Raw genomic sequence first — 321 nt, forward strand, 5'->3', positions numbered from 1 at the left:
AAGGTGGGATTTGGAAGTTTCCATGGCATTTCTAGCTTAAGCCAAAAGATTGTTATTCTTTGGTAAGAAAAGAAAACCACCTTTGATCGTATCAGATTCCGAGACTCTCCAACAGTTTCTTGCTCCAAGCAGTCGAAGATGGCGACCGAGACCGAGCCGGCAAAGCTCCTTCTACCCTATCTCCAGCGAGCGGACGAATTGCAGAAGCATGAACCTCTTGTCGCATATTACTGTATTTCTTAGCTTAAATTCTTCATCCAGGCCTTTTTTTTTTTTTTTTTTTTTTTTTTTTTTTTTTTTTTTTTTTTTTTTTTTTTTTTT

General features: G+C 37.1%; 1 protein-coding gene across 1 annotated transcript in view; it reads left to right on the plus strand.

Annotated features, from left to right (window-relative positions):
- The window catches only part of LOC111446581 (protein HOMOLOG OF MAMMALIAN LYST-INTERACTING PROTEIN 5-like), a 6,632-nt gene continuing 6,311 nt past the window's right edge, over positions 1-321 (plus strand). The window contains exon 1 of the mRNA XM_023085440.1: positions 1-232. Within this exon, the coding sequence (XP_022941208.1) occupies positions 139-232 (94 nt within the window). The 5' untranslated portion in view covers positions 1-138. The remainder of the gene's footprint in view (positions 233-321) is intronic.

Source organism: Cucurbita moschata, unplaced genomic scaffold (genome assembly GCF_002738365.1).
Source record: "Cucurbita moschata cultivar Rifu unplaced genomic scaffold, Cmos_1.0 Cmo_Scf00001, whole genome shotgun sequence".
NCBI lineage: Eukaryota > Viridiplantae > Streptophyta > Magnoliopsida > Cucurbitales > Cucurbitaceae > Cucurbita > Cucurbita moschata.